This window comes from Mus caroli, chromosome 9, assembly GCF_900094665.2.
Source record: "Mus caroli chromosome 9, CAROLI_EIJ_v1.1, whole genome shotgun sequence".
NCBI lineage: Eukaryota > Metazoa > Chordata > Mammalia > Rodentia > Muridae > Mus > Mus caroli.
Window position 1 is genome coordinate 28,479,067 of NC_034578.1, and position 17,570 is coordinate 28,496,636.

General features: G+C 45.8%; 1 protein-coding gene across 2 annotated transcripts in view; it reads left to right on the forward strand.

Moving 5' to 3' along the window:
- Ets1 (ETS proto-oncogene 1, transcription factor) overlaps nucleotides 1-17,570 on the forward strand; it is a 120,995-nt gene that overhangs the window by 76,149 nt on the left and 27,276 nt on the right. For both annotated transcript variants that reach the window (XM_029481151.1, XM_021172498.2), the window contains one exon: nucleotides 16,027-16,146. In XM_029481151.1, coding sequence (XP_029337011.1) covers nucleotides 16,027-16,146 — 120 coding nt within the window. The remainder of the gene's footprint in view (nucleotides 1-16,026; nucleotides 16,147-17,570) is intronic.

The window sequence follows — 17,570 nt, forward strand, 5'->3', positions numbered from 1 at the left end:
TCCAGGAAGGGCAGTTCCTAAGGAGGGCTCAAAGCACACACCTGACTTGAGTTCTCCATCTTCCAATCTCTAGGGGCCTATTTCCCACTTGCCTCTCCTCAGCACCCAGGCTCTCTGCTCTGCTCTGCAGGCTGGCTTGCTTAAGCCTCTCAATGGAGTAAGCCCGGAACTGCTGGCACTGCTGGGTGGAGGTAATAAGTGCTTTCCCCAGATGCATGCAGACAGTTAGGCCCAGTGAGCTTGGGCTGTGGTGGCTGCAGTTTCTTAATGGCTTCCTGATGAGACAGAGCCAGTTATTAAGCTCGGATGAGGGCTGCGCATACGGGCCTCTCTTTCCCACCTGACCCAGGCTATGGAGAGAGCGGCTTCAGCTCCTGCCCCCTTAGCATTGATCACTTTTTCTCTGCTCTCTAACTATTGGTCTGTCTAGCCCATTGATCTGAAGATTGGGTCTGCCTGGCGACTGGGTCAGCCTCTTGGGTTTGTTGTTAGAGGTGCCCAGAGATGTCTGCTCTGGGCCTGTGTGGACAGGACTTGGAGGCAGCAGTGTGATTGTCAGTACACTGAAGTCTGGGCGCATGGGGCTCTAATAAGAGACCCAGAAGGGAGAAACCTGTGTGGCTAAAAAGTGTCAACTAGGAGAGATATAGGAGCCCTTAAATCTGTAGATTCAGTGCTCCAGATGTGTTTGCTTTTAGGGTGAGAGGTACTTGAATTGCTCCAAGACTTCAGGCCCTTTGGGCTGAAACAGACAACTTCATTCATCAGAGGGAGGCTTGCTTCACAAGCTTGCACTTGGATATTATGTCCTGGGTAGTGTTGTGTCTCTGTGATGTTCACTGTATCTTGCCCATTCTGTTTGGGCAGCACAGGACTGAAATGGTAAAGTTGGAGAGGCTTCAAATGGCATAGTGACTCTTGATTCTCCTCACAGTGGTTTTAGATACAGATCTGTAGATCAGACATTAACTATGTCCTCCCTGCCCTTGGTTTGATAAGAATGGCATCCTCTGTTTCCAGAGCTGGTGTACATTCCAGTGTCATGCAATCAAACACTGCTTGTTTAATGATCACTGTCACACACCAGGAACCTCTCTCTCTTGTGTGTGAGGAGGACATCTACAGTTTGGTGATTGTCACTCAGTCCTTGTAAACTGCAATGGGAACAGGTAGCAGAGGGAGCCATAATATGTATATTTGTATATGTGTTGGCTTTGTGGGTAGTTGTCCTCTGGGGTTTCTGAAGAACTTAGGGGAGAAATGTTGCTCCAGAATGACGCTCTAGGGCTTGGTGATAGGAAAGACATGAAGAAGAGCCTCTTCTTCCCAGTTCACGGCAGTGAGCAAATGGTGGTGGCCATAGACAGAGAATCCTGGGAGTCAGAGTAAGGCAATTAATTAGTAAGGCAACAGTGGGTCACCTCCTGGGCTTCCTTTTCCCATTAGGAAAAGAAAGGTTGGACTTAGATGACATCTAAAGGCCCTTCTAATTCTTGCAGGAATCGTGTGGGACCCTTGGCCTGTGACAGAGCTCCACAACTCCTCCACCACTGGCTGCCTCCCTTTCATTCATCTTATAATTACGTCTGGTTGCCAGGCGGGAGAGCCTCCCTCCAAGGAGTAGTTAAGGTTTTATAGCAAATTCTTTCTGTAAATTCTTTTCTGCTTCTTGGCTGCAGATGAGGCTTTTCATAGCCAGAGTTAGGGTGTATGGAGGAAGAAGGCAAAGGAAGGGTAAATAAAGACTCAGGCAGACTACATGGAGTGATGGTTTACTCTTCTTCAGCCAAAGCTGAAGAGATACTGGGGCCCAAATTATAGATTAGGTAGCTCTGCACGGACTGTGGAGAAAGGCAGATGACAGGGTTAGCAAGGGAACCTAATGGTATAGGGAGGGTAATCATGAACTCTTCCAAGTTTATCTCTCTGGGTCATAAGTAACTCCTTAGCAACCAGGAGACTTCAGCAGGGACCAACTCTTAATTATTACTTAAATGCCTCAGGTCCTAGGGGTCTAGCTCCTTAGAGACACACGTTGGGATTTACAGGACTGAGTAGGGTCTTTATTCTGTGAGTTGTTGAACATATTAATCTGAGGCTATAAACTCCAGATGGGGGCAAGGGCACTGCTTGCTTTTGTGCAGGGAATTTTGAAGGCTGTAGGCCGAGAGGAGGGTGGCGTCCTATACTTGCCAAACAAGCCACAGGTGGGGATTTTCACATCTTCTCTGGTGTCAGCCTGGCCTTGGGTATGAATGCCATGAATGTGGTAGTCTCTCTGCCTTCTCTCCACTCCTACCATGTGGCTCCCATGTGGCTCTCTTGAATTACACTGGGATGAGTCAGCAGGGCCTTTGGAAAGAAGGGGACGTTTTGCCCGTAGGGAAAATGGGTGGAGAGGAATGAGAGAAGCAGGGTTTGAACGGAATAATGCATCAACTTAGTGTTCCGTGCACCCATGCCAGCATCCATTGTCTGATGTATTTTAAGGTGGTCTTCCTCTGGTTTTTGTCTTCACCCTCTGTACTGAGTGACTACATCGCTTGCTAGTGTGGCCTGGAACATAATATCTCAGTTATCTTCAGATTTATTTGTGTGCCTTTGGGTACTCTGAACTTGGAGCACGCATCTTACCTCATGCACTTGTGAATGAATGAAGCTGGAGAAAGAACCCAGTGTAACCTGTAGCTATTCTGAGTCCGTTGGACCCAGCAGTGCCCTGGTTAAGCTCTAAAATGATCCAACATTAAAGTGCTTGCCTCCTGCTCACCATGGGAGGGTGTGTGTGTGTCTCTTCTATATTCTAAGCTAGTTAAATGAAAAACAGGACTTCTGCTTCTTTTTGCTTATTTAAGTGTTGTTTTTCCAGGAGCACAGAAGGAAGTCACTCATGGAGATTCAGAGGCAGGAGCAGAAAGCTGTTTCCCCACAGGGATCTTTGTACTGGGTCTCAGATGTTTTGGTGTGTGTGGGGGGGGGGGGGGGGGGCTGGGGGGTGGGGGGAGGAGAATCTGGGTTTGTGCTTTGGATCGGTAAGGGTGGAATCCAGTGGATGAAGTTGCTGACTATTGGCTGCCTGTCAGTCCTCTCATGACACAGGTGGCACTGTATAGGGTGGACAGGGTGACAGCTTGCAGGGACTCACTGCTGAGTCTCTTTTCCTATGGCTTCCTTCTGCCACCAGCCTGTAGCAGGTTGTGGTCTATCACAGACTTATCTGACCGCTGGCTTCCATTTTAGTAAGCCTGTGGGAAGAGGGAGAATAAAAGTAACTTAATAGCGCGGGAAAAAAATTGAATATCACAGTATGAAGTCGTGTCAGGAGGAAAGTTGAAATTCCAAAGGGAAGACAAGGCAATAAAAGGGAAGGAAAGGTCTTTCCGTGTCTCCATGCATTTCAGCTCTTGGCTTCCCTTTTCTCCTTGGTGCTGGATTGAACCCAGATGCTGGACAAGAACACACGCTGGACGAGTGCTTTGGCCTTGAGAGACACCCCCAGCCCTGTGTCTTAGTCCCTTTATTCTGCTCCAAGGGAGCGAGCTAGGGAACTTAACCATAGAAGAGGTCTGTTGTAGTGTCACCAGCCGTGTTTAATGAACCGATGTCTTAGGAGCCGTAGCATTGATCTCTATTGTTTGGCTGATTTATCCTTGGCATCCCCGGAAGAGGCCTTAGTTACCTCTCAGGTCTGCCCATCTCAGAGGGGACTACGGAGGGCAAGCCAGTTCTACACTTGGCGAAAGAGACCTGTTAGATTGAGAAGGAGCGGTATGAGCAAAAGAATAGCTCATTCCTCAGCAGGCAGCCTTTGTGGTGACCTCATCTTCCTCCTAGCTCTGGTCCAGTTGGAGCTATGCATACAGGGCAGACTTCCAGTTCCTCCTGTCTGGGACTCACAGGGGCAGATATAAATAGACCAAGACTTTGTCTGTAACCATTGTTCTCTGGCTGCCCATTGTTTCTGGTGCTGAAGCCTACCCCCCTCCCACCACCATTGCTCCTGCCCCCGACTCTCTCTTACTGTGCAGAAGTCTGAATTTCAGCCTGGCTATTTTCATTTGCACTTGTCTGGTGCTTGGGGAGACCGGAGGAGAGAATCAGCCTACAGTGTAGATCAGCTGAATTATAAGCCTCCTAATTTGATGCCAGCAATGGTTTTGTCTGAGTCTTTCCTTGATATATTTGTGGTCCAGACAAAGATATGTGGATGTGTTGATAGTAGAATCAGGAGGATTTGTAAGGAGTTCAGCAACTGTCCCCATGATTAATGCTCCTGTGTCAGAGGAATGCACGGTCTGTGGTGTTACATTATAGGGCTCAGTACTTGGCCATTGCCTCTTCGGTTTTTTTTTTTTTTTTTTCCATAGGGAGCTTAGACTAGAGAAAGATGCAGAAAGCATTTTTAGTAAGGTGCAGATGGTGCAAAGGTTGAGATGGATAGCTAATAGGATAGATTAAAAAAAGATTTTTACATGGGGAATTACGGTTCAAAACAGTGGCATTTGCTATAGATAAATCAATAAAGGCCAAGGCTCTCGGTGTGGTACTGGCTGTGTGAGTTTGTCTAGAGGAGGCTGGTAGTGTATTTTGTCTTTTGCTTAGTAGTTTCCATGTTCTCCCTTTTAGGCAACCATCCCATCGGTCTCAGTTTACCCTGTTTGTTGGATGTTCTCTATGGAGGTGTATGATGCTCCTTAGGGGGTACAGACATGCAAGACTGCTTTTAGGGGGAACAAGAGGCCACTGTGAATGATTGCATTAAACGGGGAGTTTTAAAAAGTGGACAGAGGAGTTATCAAGCAGGGAGGATAAAAGCTGAAAACCTGCTAGCCGAAGGATCGGTAATGCAAGGGCTTTGACTGACAGAGCCGGGTCTGAAGGACCCAGCTCCTAAGCAGGCATCCATTGACAAAATGTGTATGATAGCTCTTCTCATAGCCATCACGTCTTATGAATGAATTGAAAGGCTCACAAAGTAGGGCACAGCTGGGTATCTTAAGCCAGATGACAGTTAGAGAAGAATGCCGATTTTCGCCCGGGTTCTGCCTCTCCTTTGCTCGTCACTCCTCGTCATTCTCGAGAAGCTTAGGTCCCAGCTATGTGGACAGTCTGTTGCATGTGGCGCCATGTTGTGCGCCCGCGTGGCCTCCTCGCCTGGGAAAGTGGGGTTACTCATTTTGTGTCACAGTTTTTCTGCTTTGGATACAGACAGTTGGGCTGTGTGGATGTGTGTGAATATGCATCTTCCTTCTCAGCCCGGATTTATTTATTAAAAGAAAAACACAACTGCATAAAAAAGCCTCAGAACACAGGAAGAATGTCTACTTTGTTTTTCTTTCTGTAGCATCAAGACACGTGGGGTTTTGGCTTCCTCTGAGGGATTTTGAAGACTGGCTTTCATCTCAAATGAGGCTCCCCCCTCATTGGAAAATTATCCTTTTTAAGGGGAGGAGGGGTTAAATGTATTTATATAATTTTTAAATAAATAAGAATATTGGGAGAGAAGTTCCTTTCAAACTTCATGGAAAATATTCCTTTCTGAATTGGGAGTAAGTCGCTGCATCTCCTTAGCTCCTTCCACTTGGCCTCCTGCCTCTGTTCTGGCCCTGTCCTCCTTGCTGTCTCCTCTGCCTTCTCTCCTGCTGTCTCTTTCCAGACAGGCCCCAGTTCAGCTCTCTCAGTCCATCTTCCTCAGCTAGCTGTGAGCCACTGAACGCTCCCTGGAAGAGGCCTGGCTCTGTGTTTGTTTCCTGCGTGGGAGGGAGAGGCAGGCCTTGAGAAAACAGTTCAAAAGTGCAGAAAAGCTACCTCTTGCAGCCTAAATAAACCGGCTTCGCTCCATTTGTTTGCCCAGATTTTTCCTTTGCCCATGGAGAAAACGTTTCATCTTCTACCCTTCCTGGCCTCACTTTCCTGGGGGTGGGGATCCTTAGCCCCCCTTCTTCATGCTTGCTGTAGGCTCTGAGCCAGTAGTGGGAGCAGGTCACTGTTGGGAGGGCCTGGCAGTGGTGCGGTGACATGGGGGAACCTGGAGCCGCATGTTGCAGCTGCTGTGTGCTATCTCTGGGACCAAGGTCTACTTTTCTCCAGAAAGAACTTCCTTCACAATTACAGCTGGGAAGAAACATCCTACATCCATGTCTGTTTACAAACAGACACAGAGAGGGAATACCTACCTTTCGTGTCCAGATCTCTGGACTTGAGTATTTGGTTTACATTACTTGCCTGTCCTCAGGGTGGTGAAATAACCCAGGTAGCCTCTGTGAGCCTCCAGTTCCTCACCTGAAGAGGAGAGGAAATGATACTAAAACATCTGAGAAAATACTTTCTAAAATGTAAAACTCTGCTTAATATGCAGTGGTGGTCATTATAGGTAGGAAGCCAGTGAAATTAAAATAAGTTGATTATTTTAATATCCCTCTTGGGATGGTAGCTGATAGGCTGTAAAGACTCACCAGGAAGCCCTAAGTGATAAACTGGAAGTAGTATCCCTTGCTGGGATAATAACAAGGCGGAGAGGGTCAGACCATTTCCATCACTGTGCTTAGGATGACTCTGTTACACCATTACTAAGAGCCTTATAACCCCATCATGAGTATTGATTTTAGTTGAAGGTTGGATCAGTTTATTAATCAGTAATATCAGAGGTATAAGGGTGAGGCTGCGGCTTGGTAGCAGAACACGTGACTGGCTTGTGCAATGCCTGGGTTCCAGTCCTAGCCCTGCAAAGCCAGAAGGCATAAGGCAGAGAAGGAGTCAACATACAGTATGGCTATGAGAGGATCTGGGCTTATCTACTTATGGCTTCCATGGTGACCAGTGCCTGGTACTGTGTTTATCAGGACAAAGGGATTACACGTCCTGGGACATTCTGGACACATTCTGGCAATATTGTGTGATGAGAGCTGAAGATAGTCATGTTGGTTGGAAGTGCTCTGAAGGATGTGAAACACCTTTTAAATAGCTAAAAGACATCATTTAAGGACTTCCATATTCCATCCAGGTGATCTTTGTGCAGAACTTTACCACAGGGTATTAGGGCTAGAACCCAGAATATGCCTTCTGCCATTAAACCATACCCTTTGCCTTCCAAACATTCCTTTAAACTGTGAGAGAATCACTGCGCTAGAGGCTCATAAATGGCCACACAGTTTATTTTGTTTTTAAGAAAGTCTTACTATATAGGAAAGAGTTTTGAATACAAAACTCCACTTTTCTTTGTGCGTTGTTGGTTCTAAAGTGGTGCTCATGGGACACTTTTAAAAACTAAAAGATCTCCAGGATACTGTATAGCCATGAAGTGTTGTCATGGCAAACATGTTTTAGATGACAGCTACCAAAAAGATTTTCCCCTAGCAGGTTGGATTACAAGATGCAGAATAAGGAAGAAATTGCTCTGCTCCTTCAGTGGGGTGTAGAGAGCTAGAGTCAGGTGAAAACAATTTTCCCAAGCTTGCTTTCCCTCTGGGGTGTGTGCTTCAATGAAGGTTATGGCACAGGCATTCGAAAACTCCAGCGTCTAATGGGACATAGTAGATGCTCAATAGAGTGTGGTGTCTTAATCGGACTGGAGCCACAACAAACAGTACATGGGGGCTCATTTACAATGCTTACAAGGACAGCAAGGGTCAGGAAACTGACGGCCTCCCAAATGCACACAGTTGCAAAAATGGGGAAGTGTCAGATCTCTGTCTTGAGACCATTTCTTGGGCCTTCACTTACTGGGTCTGCTAAAGAGGATACACATTTCAGAGGCCTTCAAGCACAGCATCTTCATTCACACGGTTCCTCCTTGGGAGTTTTGGGTGGGAGACTTGAGCTGTCCAAGGGAACCGAGTAAGAGCATTGAGCTGCAGGGCCCAGGGGCCAGTTCTGCTTTCTGGCTAGATTCTAGCCTGGAACGGAAGAGTCTTTCTGGGTTTCCCTGAACACCTGGAATTGATTTGGGTCCTGCTGTGCCTTCCTATACATATGCCGAGGTGGAGGATGGTGGATGGGGCTCGGAAAGAAATAAATCCAGTGATTAAAAATAGCTTTTGCATGTCAGGTGCCTGAACACATTTGGGAACATGCCTGCAATCCCTTTTGTCTGGCAGGTCTGAACCCTGGCGCTGCCGAATTACAACTGCTTTCATTTGTTTTTCCTGCTTCCCTACCATGTAATGGTCAAGGGCTCATTGGAACCATGTGTGAGCCTGGTGACTCACCAAATCCTCAGGACCCCAGTGGTAATAATGTGTTAAAACTTTCGGGGGGGGGGATGGAGCAGGGGATGGGAGAAAGGAAGGAGGGGGGAGTATGAGGTCACTTCCTACAGATGTTCAATGTGCCTGGCAGACCCTGCACACTGCTTTCTCGGGCTCAGAGCAGCTTGGAGCACTCCCTCTCTTTTAGGAGACCCTCTTGTTTGTCCTAGGCCAGCATCCCCCTGAGAAGATGCATCTGCCTTTGTGTTGGCACGTTGTGTGTGTTCCCTGGTGGCTGTGTGCATTGGCACAGAGAGATGGTGTAATCTGAGACTGGCTTACATTTTTGGACAGCCAGGTCACTGGAGGGTGAATTGGGGATTTTCTGTACTGCTTCTTTCTACCTTCTTTGGATTGGTTTTTACTGGCTGCCGCCTGCTAGAGGTATGAATAGAGGAGAAGGACACACACACTCAGTTACCTATTTTTCTACTTGGTCGGAATCCATTCCATGTCTCATGCTATTCCTTTGTTTGAAACAATGTTGCACTGCATGATTGGAATGGGTGGACCTAGCATAGCCCCCTCGGATGCCTGTTTTTTGCTTGGTCACATCACTTCTTTAATGAAACCTGAGCCAGGCCTGCTGATGAACTCTGCGTTAACTTGCCTCTGGGTAACTGCCCCTGGGCTGGAGCTCTTGTCTGCCAGGGTTCAAGAACTTGTTAGTGGCTTAAGAGCGAAGTGGAAGGTATAGTTCCCCATGACTGCTTCTGTTCTGCTGTCCAAGGGTGAGACAGGGCAGTGCTCACTGGTTTTGAGTCCCCATTCTTTTTTGCGTGGTTGGCCACTTTTTGGGGGGGAATAAGCTTTTAGAAGCCAGCGACAAGTTCCAACAGCCAGGGCGTTCAGCTCCTCTAGCCACAGCCAGTTTTCTCCTTGAGTTGTTCTCCCACACTGGGGCTTGTTTCAGGCAACTTGACCATGGCCCCTCCTTTGAAACTGCCCTTTTGGTTTTTGTCAGAATGGCAGCCTTTCCTTGGGTGGACTTAGTTGCAGGTGAAAGTTCACAAGGCCTCGAGCCATTAGGAAGCAGAACGGTAACTTCCGCCCGCACGTAAGGCAGGGAAGGCTCAGGTTGGCTTTCAGTCCTCCTAATCTGAAGCCATCTCTCTCTGCCCTCCCCGGGCCAATTTCTAGATCAGAGTGCTCTTGTCTTGACAGAGTTTTGTTGTTCAAGTGGGCCAGAAAATGAATGTAGTACTTGATGTAGATGCCAGGCAATATCATTTTAAACGCCATTTACTTTGGCATAAGGTATATCTGTCTCTTAAGCTCTCATACATTTATCTAAAACCCTCAAGACAATAAAATATTAGTAGGTGAAATAGCATGTTGCTTGGATTAGCTTTATTCCCCTCCCCCCCCTCTTTGTATGTGCTACAGAGAGGAGGGAGAGAGATGGATGAAATAGTTCATTACACTATGATGTGTGAGAATTATCAGATGAAAACTGTAAAACCCAGCGATAGAGTGGCTGGCTAACAGAATTCCTTTGGGAGATGAATTGGGTAGGTGAGTTATCTATAGCTTGGGTTGCCTAATGGGGAACGTGAGAGCAGAGTCTACAGATTTGGATAAAGAAGGCAGCCCAGCCCCATGCATGTCTCTCATCCCCTTCTTTCCTTGTCTTTAGGACACCATCTCTGCCTTTGGGCCTTCCTTTTCTTCTCTCTGTAAGCCAGAAGAGTTCTTCTCGGTTTCTGTTTACGCTGAGAAAAGGTTGGCAAGTCTTTGTGTACCTAATTAGTCTTAGTATATGTACAGTGACCCATTAGGGTGACTCAGGAGTGGGCACAGACAGGGGAGGAGCCAGGTTGTTGTTTAACCCCTGTGCTGGTTTGGTATGGAAGGAAGGAGGTCTTACCTTTGTCCCAGGAAAAGAAAAGGCTTGCAGTAGATGATGCAGACAGTTTCCAATCCTATCTCTGGGGGTTATCTATATGAAATGCACAGCCTAGGAATAATTCTGTGCTTAAATATCTCAAATTTATATAATTTTCAAACAAAAACATGAAAAATCTTGTCTCAGCTCTGAAATGTTTTACTTCTCTTAATTATATTTATACAGTCTGTTCCCATTGGTAGTGGAGTTGAGCAGGAAGACCCTGGAATTCCAGAAGTGGAAGGCTATCTTCTGGCCCTAGTTACTTCATTTTACTCTGTGACTGTATGGCCGTACCCAACACAGGACTGGCAGGCAGCATTGCCATGTACAGACTTTGTCCCAGAGTAGCGTCCATAGGACACTGGGTGTTCATCTGGGATTTCTTGTCTTTGGTGTTTGTCCCTCACTGTCTTACCAGTGGGTTCCAGATGCTGTGGGGTTTTTTTCTACATCATTTGTTGAGAACAACAGGAGAAAGAACTTGAAAGACTCTAAGCCTTGAACATCCTCCTGAGCAAAAGCTACTGCAGTCATGTTCTTTGTAACATGGCTGGTATGAGCAATTCTGTTTCAGAGAACCCCAAAGAATGGTAGACAAGACACATGAGACACCTTTGAAGGGTTCCTGGAAACCTAACAGCCCTTAACTTTGACTGACACACAAATAGAATAGAAACACTTGTTTTACATTTCACTTGAAAAGGTGTGGGGTTGTAAGGGGTGGGTCACACTGAAACACAGGCAGGTGTTTCTCTGCATTCAGAAAGCTGCTGCCCCAGCAAGCCTCTAGATTCCCAGAGAGCTGGCCTGCCTGCTGCTACGTGCTGCATCTTGGAATGGTTATTTTTGTTTGTTTGTTTGTTTATTTTTGTTTTTTTGATTTTTTTTCCTCCCAGTGGCTTCTCTACCACTGTCTTCTCAGAAATCTAGGTTAAGGCCTATAAATGCTATTGTAGAGGTAGGGTCATAAGGAAAAATCAGCAGACAGAAGTCTAATACATGACTCCAATTTCCATGTACCATATTGAGGGTCTCCAGGTGATTGGCATACTCTATCTCAAGTTAGGTTCTCTGCATTTGGAGACACCTTTTTATTTGAATGTAAGATGTCGTAGGTATTACCACAGAGGTAATATCAGTAGGTTTCTAAGAAATGCAGGTTAGTTAATGTCCATAGAGGCACTGATTAATGGGCAGATGCTGCTAAGATTAGGAGCTCTCTGTAATGATGTTATAGAAAGTAACAAGGTAAATTTAGGAACATCCACTGATGTCTGCTTGTCTAAGCCATGATAGGGTCTCCACATACTTAATGATTTCATCACCACCAACATCGTCACCATCATCATCACCATCACCGTCATCATCGTCATTGATATGAATAATTACCAGAACATACACAATCACAGATACCAAGGGGCCTTTCGCATTGGACTTTAAAGTAACAAGCTTAATATATCCACTTTGGAGCATGATTATTGATCATTTTTAAATGAAATGTCCACTGCACTGAAAAAACAATCCCAGCCAGCTGTTCTCATATGTAAACAAAGGGCATGATATTTCTAAAAGCTTAAATCTTGAGCTTTACCAATTCAGAAAAGTTCTGACTTTCCTTTTTTTGCAGCCTTTGGTTCCAAGGACAATGACAGTGTCCTTTGCTAGAGCTCACAGCCCAACACAAGTGTCTCAAGTGTGGGAATAGTTTCTTCTAGCTGACTTGAGAGATCTTCCCAGGAGACCCAACACACAGGGCTCTCTACAACAGGGGCATAGCCAAGTGGCTGCATGTAGACTTTTAGAGGTAACATAGAGGTGGGCAAGTCAAAGCAGCTCCAGGTGCTTCCATGAGAGAAAGCACGTGAGAATATGGAAATGCTTGCTGCCCTGACAGGAAGCAGAAACCAGCATAGAAATATATCCGCTTAGCACTGCTGACCATACAAGACTCCAGAGAGCTGGGGTTGAAAGTCAGCCCCAGGGAATCCTCCTTCCCATGCTCTCTGCTGCTGTCCTTGCTTGGCTATCATCTCAAGAGGGCTTCACGTTGTCCCAACTTGCATGCGTAGAGGAAGGTAATGATGTGGGGCCACCCCGCCAAATCCATCCCAGGCTCAGTTTATAGTAGCCTTACCAACACTCCATTAGGCTTGGCCTACATTTTTCCACACGTGGCTCCAGCCAATTTCCACTATCAGGAAAGTTCTTTTCATGGAGTTTTTAATCTAAGGGAGGGAACAAAGGCACAAAGGAAAACCCCTACAATTCAAGTTCCTGAATTTACGTTGGATGGGAGAGAACAGAGTTGATTCAATGGAGAAATACTGAATTCACAAAAACAATTGTTGACCGATTGTGTGTGAGCACAGCATCTGAGGATGGTGGAGTTCGCTCTGCTCCTAAGGCAAGCTCCCTGCTTAGCCTGAGGGCTTCTTTCTCCACGGTAATGCTCTGAAGGAAGAGACATTCTAGATCCCTAAGACACTCCTAGTTTGATGAAGTAAAGGCAAGCTGAGAGCATTGATGCATTTCTTAGCGACCCATTTGATTATTATGCCATTGTTTGAAGGGCTGGATGTTATATAATCAGCAACCATCACTTCCCCAAACTTGTTTTATTTATTTATTTATTACTCCAAAATCTGGGGTTTCCCACCATCTTGTCAGCCTTCCTGGAGGGCATGTTGATGTTTCCTTCCATTAGAACTTGTTTGGAATGTCCCAGGGCAATGCAAACACTGTGGGGGACTTGAGATTTCTTGTCTTTGGCAGGGACTGGGAGAGCAGCCCCAGCGAGCCATCTTCTTAGGCTGGCCCAGACACTTACTTGGCTGCTCCCTGGTAGTGTGGTTGGAGGCTGTGCTCTGTCATGCAGTGATGGGTCTGTTCATTTTGGCATTCAGAGGCAATATATTAGCTCCTTTTCTTAGAGGACACCAATTTTCATTATTTTCCTTATATATGTTCAGGAATTTTCCCTCCCTTCCCTCCCTCCCTCCCTTCCCTCCCTTCCTCCCTAACTTCCAGCCAAGGCTCGGAACACGCTAGCTGAGGAACTTAGGTAGTATTCTCTTCTGCAACTTAGTCATCTTAACACCAATTTCTGCATGTGGTACATTGACAGTTCAGGCTTCTAAAATTCAGGGCAGTGAAGGTAGTCACTTCAAAAAGTCACAGAAAAGCTAGGTGGGATTAGCTCTGGGGAGAGATTGACCCCAGATGAGTCCAGAAGACGCTTGATGTTGGCCCTGTGTATGTACCCATACTGGGAACCAGGGCCTGCAAGTGTGGGAGGGTCTAACCGTGTGGGCTCTGGTGATACCGGCAGGTCTTCAGGATTTGATACCTCACTGTTCTTTGCCATCCACATAAATCATACATTGGGACTTCCTGTGTGCACTGGATGCTTGCTGCCTGTCTTACCAGCATTGCCACTTATGTAGTCAAACCCTGTTGTCTCCCAGGCAAACAAATGCTACCACTTTCTTAAAGGTGACCCGGCAGCTACTTATATTCACCTAGACCTCTCTCTACACACCAGCCAAGGCAGTCTCCTGGGGAACAGTGCAGCGAGGACATTCCTCTGGTTAAAGGAGAGCAGCTTTCTGTTTTCCTCAGGAAAGGTGACCTGTTTGATGGTTCCACTGACCCCAGCCTCACAGCAGACAGCTCACCTCCCGTTCACTCTGATTCAGCCGATGATCGCTCATCTATTATTTTGTCTTTTATGTGTTATAGGGTTTTATTTCTTCCCTTTTCTGTAAGTTTAGAAAGTTTGTTCTGTGAAAATTTCATATATGTATGTATGTGTGTGTGTGTGTATGTGTTCGTTTGTGTGTGCGTGTGTATTCTGATTGTTCTTCTCTTCTCTTCCTACTGTTCCTGTCAGTTCCCCCCTAAGTTTCTTTCCTAGACATGACTTTTGTTTTTGACTGGGTGACTCAATTAGTTTAATCAGGGCCATCTGTGTGACTTTTGGCTTAGTAGTTTATCCATTGGAGCCTGGTGGGGTCACCACTGAGTACACAGCTAAAACAAGGACACCCATCTCCCTGAATCTGTCACTTAGCGAATAGTTCACAGTGTAGGGCAGGGCCTGAGCCTCTCACAGCCACACTGGGCCTTGGGGAGCTTATTTTTGTGACAAGCCAGTGCGGGCATCCACAGCTGCTGTGTGTTTGAGATGGCTGTGCCTTTTGTAACGCTTCTCTGTTTGTTCTATTCTAGCTCTTCCGTTATTTCTGCTTCCCCTCCTACTTTGTTGCCTGCACCTCATTTACCACCATTACTGCAGAAGAGCCTTCTCTGATCAGGGATGGTATTAGCATTTGTTGATGCATATAAATATAAATAATTAGAAGGCAGTTTGATGCTATGCTGGTTTAAGTAAGCAACAGTATTTAGTTACCCCTGAATTTTTGACAGGGCTTAATATACCAGGCATGGATTCTGTCCTGTGGAGTGGGCCTCAACAACAGAGAGCAGTTGGCTACTCTGTAACGGCGGTGCCAGTGTTGCCCAAGTAAGCAGGTCTTGTCTGCTAGCTGAGCTCTTGGAGTTTGTAGGGTTCTCAGCTGTGTGAGAGCATTCCTGCCTTTCCTCCAAGAGTCTGCATAGCACTCTCTAGGGCTGTGAAGACTAGCTGGAGGGGAGCTTCCAGCCCAGTTTCAGCTGGCTTTCTCTATGTCATTCAAGGAAGGTGAATGGTAGCATTGTCTCTACTACTATGTAGTATAGTGCTCAAAGTGGCATTAGAGCATAAAAAGGAAGTAAAAGGCATACACATAGGAAAAGAAGTCTAAGTATTCCTTTTTACAGGCTATATGACAGTGGATGCAAATAGAAAATCCCTAACCAGCTAATATAATATAATATAATATAAAAAGTCAGTTGTCTTTTTATATACCAGAGACAAAGGCACTGGGGAGGAAATCAGGGAAATAATTCCATTCACAATAGCCTAAAACCCCAAACAAAATGAAAACAAAACCAAAACAAACAAACAAGACTCTTGGTGTAACGCTAAGCAAGGAGGTTATCTTTTCCATACCTCCATTTATGCTGTGCCAAGAATGGTGTAGCTTAAGATGAGGGCTGCCCACTGGATTTTTGGGTTGAAAAGCTGACCCATGTGCTCTGATCCAATGCAGGCCTCCAGCAAAACTGAAAATTTGTATCTGCTCATTTCCAGGTGAGGCTGACATGTCTGCTTGGGACACCACACTCTGAGAACAGCTAGGACAAGAGTGTAGTCGTCTTCTCTAGTTTCTGAGTGCTCATCAGATCTCACCGTCCCTCTGCCAGAGTCAAGGCTTTCCTGTCCTCTGGAGCAGTTCCTGTTCTTGGCTAGCATGTGCCTTCTCTTTTGAAGTCCTCTTGGCACTGTATGTGAACGTTCTTGTCTGTAGATCTTTAATGCCTGAATCCACTGCAAGGCTCACAATCCACTGTCTCGGCCAGGGCTCTTTCTGTTCTCTTCCCATCCCCTGCACATTGCAGGCACTAAGTAATTCTTGGTTGCACGAATAATATCGTTCCTTCTTTCTATAGGTAACCGAAAATGCGTAGTAGCACAAATGGTTTCAGTGAAGAAGATGGATAAATGGGGCAGGGGTATGGGTGGTGGAAATCAGAAGGAAGAATAAGCATGTTTGTTCACCAGGATTCAGAGTGTTGTAAGCAGGACATGGGGTTGGTTCTTTTTTCAAAGAGGCCTCCCTAGTATATTGTGGAAAACTCCTTCAGTTTTACCTGCTGTGATGAAGACTGTGGTGAACACAGTTCTTTCTCAGCTTGCATTCTCTGGCTCATTCACACTCTTTCATTCTTCATGAGTGGTTAGTTACCTATGCGGGTTTTGTTTTTCATATGCTGCCTTGTTTTTCCTTACAGACATGGAATGTGCAGATGTCCCGCTGTTAACTCCGAGCAGCAAAGAGATGATGTCCCAAGCATTGAAAGCTACTTTCAGTGGTTTCACAAAAGAACAGCAACGACTGGGAATCCCCAAAGGTATATACTTTTGATCGTAGGAGAAAGGACCACGAAGACTGGATCCTTTTTGGAATGGCTCATTTGCTCTTCTGTAGCGAGGCTGGCTTAGACCAGCAGCAGTGGAATCGGCTGTGATGGGCAAGTGCAGACATCCATGACACACAGGGACTGATGCTCCACTCTTTCTCAGCTTTTCATTGCCAGTGAGCGCAGGACAGTGTTTCCTGACCTGTCTGCACATCAGCATCTCTGGATCTTTGAGAACTTCTGGGATAAGGCCTAGATGAGAACCAATTCATATTATCTTAACAGCTGCTGACACCTTTGTTTTGTAAATTTCCCAAACAATTCCAACTAGCAGACAAGTTTGGGAAAGTTTATTTTAGAGTCACGATGGGTGACCATGGATGCACCCAGGGAGCTGTGGTGCTTTGTAATTATGTTCTGTTCTCTTTCATGTACTTGGCAAACTATGCTTGTGCTTTGCCTGTTCCTAGCTAAAAGGGTTTTCTGAGAATGGGAAGAGTCTGGAGTTATCATAAAGAAGTGAGCTGTGAATTGTCAGCTGTCCCTAGAACATTTCCTGGACAGTCATGAATAGGCAAGCTGGGTCTTGTTTTTATTTTGCTTTGTTTTGTGTTGATGTTGTTGTTGTTGTTAAGAAAGTTGAAGGAAAACTGTCTATAAATAACACCTCGTCTGACTGTAAATAAAAGACTTCCAGCATGGCCAGACCAAAGTGTTGTTTAGATTCTTAGAATACATCTGCACATTTTTTTTTTTACATCTTCTGTTTACAACTTTACCCAAAACCTCGGTGGACCACAGCCCCAAGCATCCTTTGTGGACCCAAATGCAGAGCATAGTGACTTCTGAGCCCTGAGTGTCCCCAGCATCTCATGCAGTTACTTGTGGTTCAGGTATCATTTATGTGGACATAGAAGCCTGCTGCCACCTGATTCCTTTTGGTGTCGTTGGCAGGTACAGCTCTGTCAAACCTTAGGTCATGTTCATAAAGATTACAGGTCTTCACTGCTACTCAAAGCTGGCCCTGTGGTCACAAATAATGATACTTGAATGACTTACCATTACTAATTGCTGTGATTATTATAAAACCTGAGTGGCTAAGATAAAAATAATTGAGTATTGCAAACCTCAAGTGTATTGCAGAGTTGAGAGCAGAAAGAGGCATGTGCAATTTGTGGAAAACACTTTCCATTGCTATTATTGCCATTAAAGAAGGCATAGTCCCTTTTCTGTGGGCTTTTAATATTTTTTTAATGAGAATAAGGGTGAGAGGGGAGATCAATGGAAATCTTGGCCTAAAAAAAAAGCAGGGAATTGCTGTTGGCTGATTTTAGCTCCTCCTAGCTGAGGAAGTGGGAAAGTGGGGTGCTAGATGAGGGGAGAAGAATCTGAGAGGTGCTGGACAAGATGCTGCT